This window comes from Austrofundulus limnaeus, unplaced genomic scaffold (assembly GCF_001266775.1).
Source record: "Austrofundulus limnaeus strain Quisiro unplaced genomic scaffold, Austrofundulus_limnaeus-1.0 Scaffold490, whole genome shotgun sequence".
NCBI lineage: Eukaryota > Metazoa > Chordata > Actinopteri > Cyprinodontiformes > Rivulidae > Austrofundulus > Austrofundulus limnaeus.
The window spans coordinates 20,858-24,171 of NW_013952892.1; the positions used below are offsets into that span (position 1 = coordinate 20,858).

At 47.1% G+C, this 3,314-nt stretch overlaps 2 protein-coding genes across 2 annotated transcripts in view; one reads left to right on the forward strand and one right to left on the reverse strand.

The window, feature by feature from the left end:
- Positions 1–30: 30 nt before the first annotated feature.
- LOC106530098 (sodium channel subunit beta-1) lies at positions 31–2,732 on the forward strand (the record flags this gene model as incomplete). The annotated part of the gene is given in 5 exon segments (XM_014025662.1): positions 31–186; positions 307–547; positions 1,986–2,127; positions 2,211–2,285; positions 2,364–2,732. Coding segments are annotated over 4 exon segments (609 nt in total), but the record flags the coding sequence as incomplete, so codon positions are not given.
- Positions 2,733–2,863: 131 nt separating this feature from the next.
- The window catches only part of naxe (NAD(P)HX epimerase), a gene marked incomplete at its 5' end in the record, with an annotated part of 3,166 nt that continues 2,715 nt past the window's right edge, over positions 2,864–3,314 (reverse strand). The window contains 1 exon segment of the mRNA XM_014025661.1: positions 2,864–3,165. Coding sequence (XP_013881115.1) covers positions 2,966–3,165 — 200 coding nt within the window.

The following is a 3,314-nucleotide window of genomic DNA, read 5'->3' on the forward strand; positions in this document are numbered from 1 at the left end:
GTTCTGGTTCTGGTTGCAGTGGACCGCGGTGACGGCGCCTGTGCAGAGGTGGACTCGGACACGGAGGCCGTGGCAGGAAGAGGCTTTAAGCTCGGCTGYATCTCCTGTAAGAGGAGGAGCGAGGTGAAAGGTTCTGCCACTGTGGAGTGGTACTTCAGACCCAAAGGAGAGTCCGACTTCTTCCACGTGAGTTCTGATCCCRGTCCGACCCAAATCCTCAGAACCGTAGCAGCTGCTGCTGTTGTTCTGGTGATCAGCTGATTGTGTGCAGACGTGCACTAACCTGTGTTCTGCTGCTCGGGTCAGATCTACTCGTTCGATGAACGGGGCGGAACCGTGGAACACGACCTCTTCATGGAACGGATCGACTGGAACGGGACCAAACGGAGCAACGACATCCAGGACGCCTCCATCTACCTGCTGAACGTCACCTTCAACGACTCGGGCACCTACCGCTGCTTCTTCAACCGCATCCTGGACTACGACAACGACTACGAGTACAACGACATCATCGACAAGGTGGTCCACCTGACCGTGGTGGCTAAAGGTCCGTGAGTCCAGTTCAGACCTGAAACTCTTTGTGTTTTATACAGAAACCTGCAGGAACAGGTGAACATCTGAGGAGTGAAGCTGATTCAGGCCTTCAATAATAAAGTCTGGATCAGGACATGATGGATGTTTGCTGACTCAGCAGTTTAACTAAACACTTCCCTGTTTGCTGAGTCATCTTCAGTGAGTCGATAGGAGACGATGCTCTGCTTCATTAAAGAGAGAGCACTCATCGTTTACAGGATTTTAATCTGAAAGGGTTTTTTTTTTTTTGTAAACAGTGTGGAGTTTATATAACTAGTCAGTGTCTTACCTGCAGCAAAACCAGAAGATGAGCGCCCTCTGGTGGCTGTTTCCAGTTTTTTGTGTTTCCATGTAAAACAAACAGCAGCCAAAAAGCTACAGTTTCACATCAAAATGGCGTTGTGTAAACAGGAAACAGCAGCTTAAAAAAGATCATTTTATTATTTTCAGTGGAACAAAGATACATGATGAAGTCTGTTTTTAACTCTGTTAAAGAAAAATACGTGAAATTATGTGGGACTGACACAAACCTGCCTTTTTCTATTGGCTTAATTTGAAGGTGGGCGGGATCATCTGCTGCAAATCGACCAATCCAAACCAGAATTACAGTTCTAAATAACTTGTAATACTTCCAGTTCAACACTTTCAGAATAAAAGCATTTATTTGATTGAGTTTGTATTTTCATAAATACTGTTTGAAGAAAACTTTCTCTACCATGTTTTATATGTAGTCAATATTTCCAGTTATTTAAACATTTAATTTCTTTTTGACGCTCTCAGTTTGAAGTTTAGCTGCTAGAGATGCTACATGCTAACACTCACGGAGCCTGACACATCCAGCACTGCTTTTGAGAGGGGAGAGTTTTTATTTAACTCAGGATCAATGGTATAAAAATAGAAGTTTTACATATTGTTTGTGTCTGTAACTGGCCTCCTGACTTCCTGTTTGTGTCTGTAACTGGCCTCCTGACTTCCTGTTTGTGTCTGTAACTGGCCTCCTGACTTCCTGTTTGTGTCTGTAACTGGCCCCCTGACTTCCTGTTTGTCTCTGACTGGCCCCCTGACTTCCTGTTTGTCTCTGACTGGCCTCCTGACTTCCTGTTTGTGTCTGTAACTGGCCTCCTAACTTCCTGTTTGTCTCTGACTGGCCCCCTGACTTCCTGTTTGTCTCTGACTGGCCTCCTGACTTCCTGTTTGTCTCTGACTGGCCCTGACTTCCTGTTTGTGTCTGTAACTGGCCTCCTGACTTCCTGTTTGTGTCTGTRACTGGCCTCCTGACTTCCTGTTTGTGTCTCTGACTGGCCTCCTGACTTCCTGTTTGTCTCTGACTGGCCCCCTGACTTCCTGTTTGTCTCTGACTGGCCCCCTGACTTCCTGTTTGTCTCTGACTGGCCCTGACTTCCTGTTTGCAGCCACCAGAGGCACGGCGTCCATCGTGTCGGAGGTCATGATGTACGTGTCCATCATCGGCCTGCAGCTCTGGCTCCTCATCGAGATGATCTACTGCTACAGGAAGATCGCAGCAGCCGGGGAGGAGGCGCTGCGGGAGGCAGCGTGAGTCTCTGTGTTCTGTCAGAACCAGGTCTCTGGTGTCGTCAGAACCTCAGCTCATCAGGTTCTGATTGGTTTCTCTGCAGGAACGCTGAATATTTAGCCATCGCCTCGGAGAGTAAAGATAACTGTGCAGGTGTGCAGGTGGGAGAGTAGCACAGGTGAGTCCTCACATGGCAGAACTGATCTTTCATCTGTTTGGTTCTGGTTCCGTTAAATCGACTGGTTTTCGCCCTCAGGCTTCTCCCACGGGGTGAACTCCTCCCTCAGCTCCGACCTGCATGACGAAGCCCAACGCCTCCTCTTCATCTCCAGCCTGTCCTCCTCCTCCTCCTCACACCAGCTGTCGTACAGAGCACATGGAGCCAGCACTGTATATAGAGCATGTCCTGCACCTCCATCACGCCCCGCCCCCCTCGTTATGCATTAATGAGCCAGCTGGAAACACGGCCACATGTAGTCACAGGGTTGAGCCGTCGGCTGYGTGTTGGACTCTGATTTTTACTGATTCATCAGCCAATGAATGAATGAGACAACCGTACTGTAAGTTAATGAAACTGTACTTCCTGTTAGCGTTCAGTGTTAATTAAAGACGTGGAGAAAACAAACGTCCAGACGTCCTGTTTGTTCCAAATTCAACTAAAAAACATTTTAAATGTCTGTTTCTACACTGGAACTGTGAAAACATCAACACATRCACAAATAAATATGTTTAGAGTTAAAAAACAAGCAGCAAACATTTCATCAACGTAACGTTTATTCTTGAACAGCTGCAGGAAGAAAAGAAATAAAACCTCAGACTGCTGGGTSTGCAGACACGAAGCAGCTCCGGTCCACTGGTCTACAGCTGCAGGACGCAGTCCGTCCCGGGGTACGGAGGCAGGTTCAGCTGGTACTTCCTGTCCAGTGCGGGCGGAACAAACCGTCCTCCCAGGAAGTGGTACCGGCCCGTAAACAAGGAGGCTGATTTCTTCGGAGCGGTCAGAGAGATGAGCGTGTCGGGCTGCAGACCCTCAGTGCTGCCCTGCTCCACGTCCCAGCCTTCAAAAATACATCCAATAAATACTTTTTACTAAAGAAATACATCCAATAAATACTTTTTACTAAACAAATACATCCAATAAATACTTTTTACTAAACAAATACATCCAATAAATACTTTTTACTAAACAAATACATCCAATAAATAC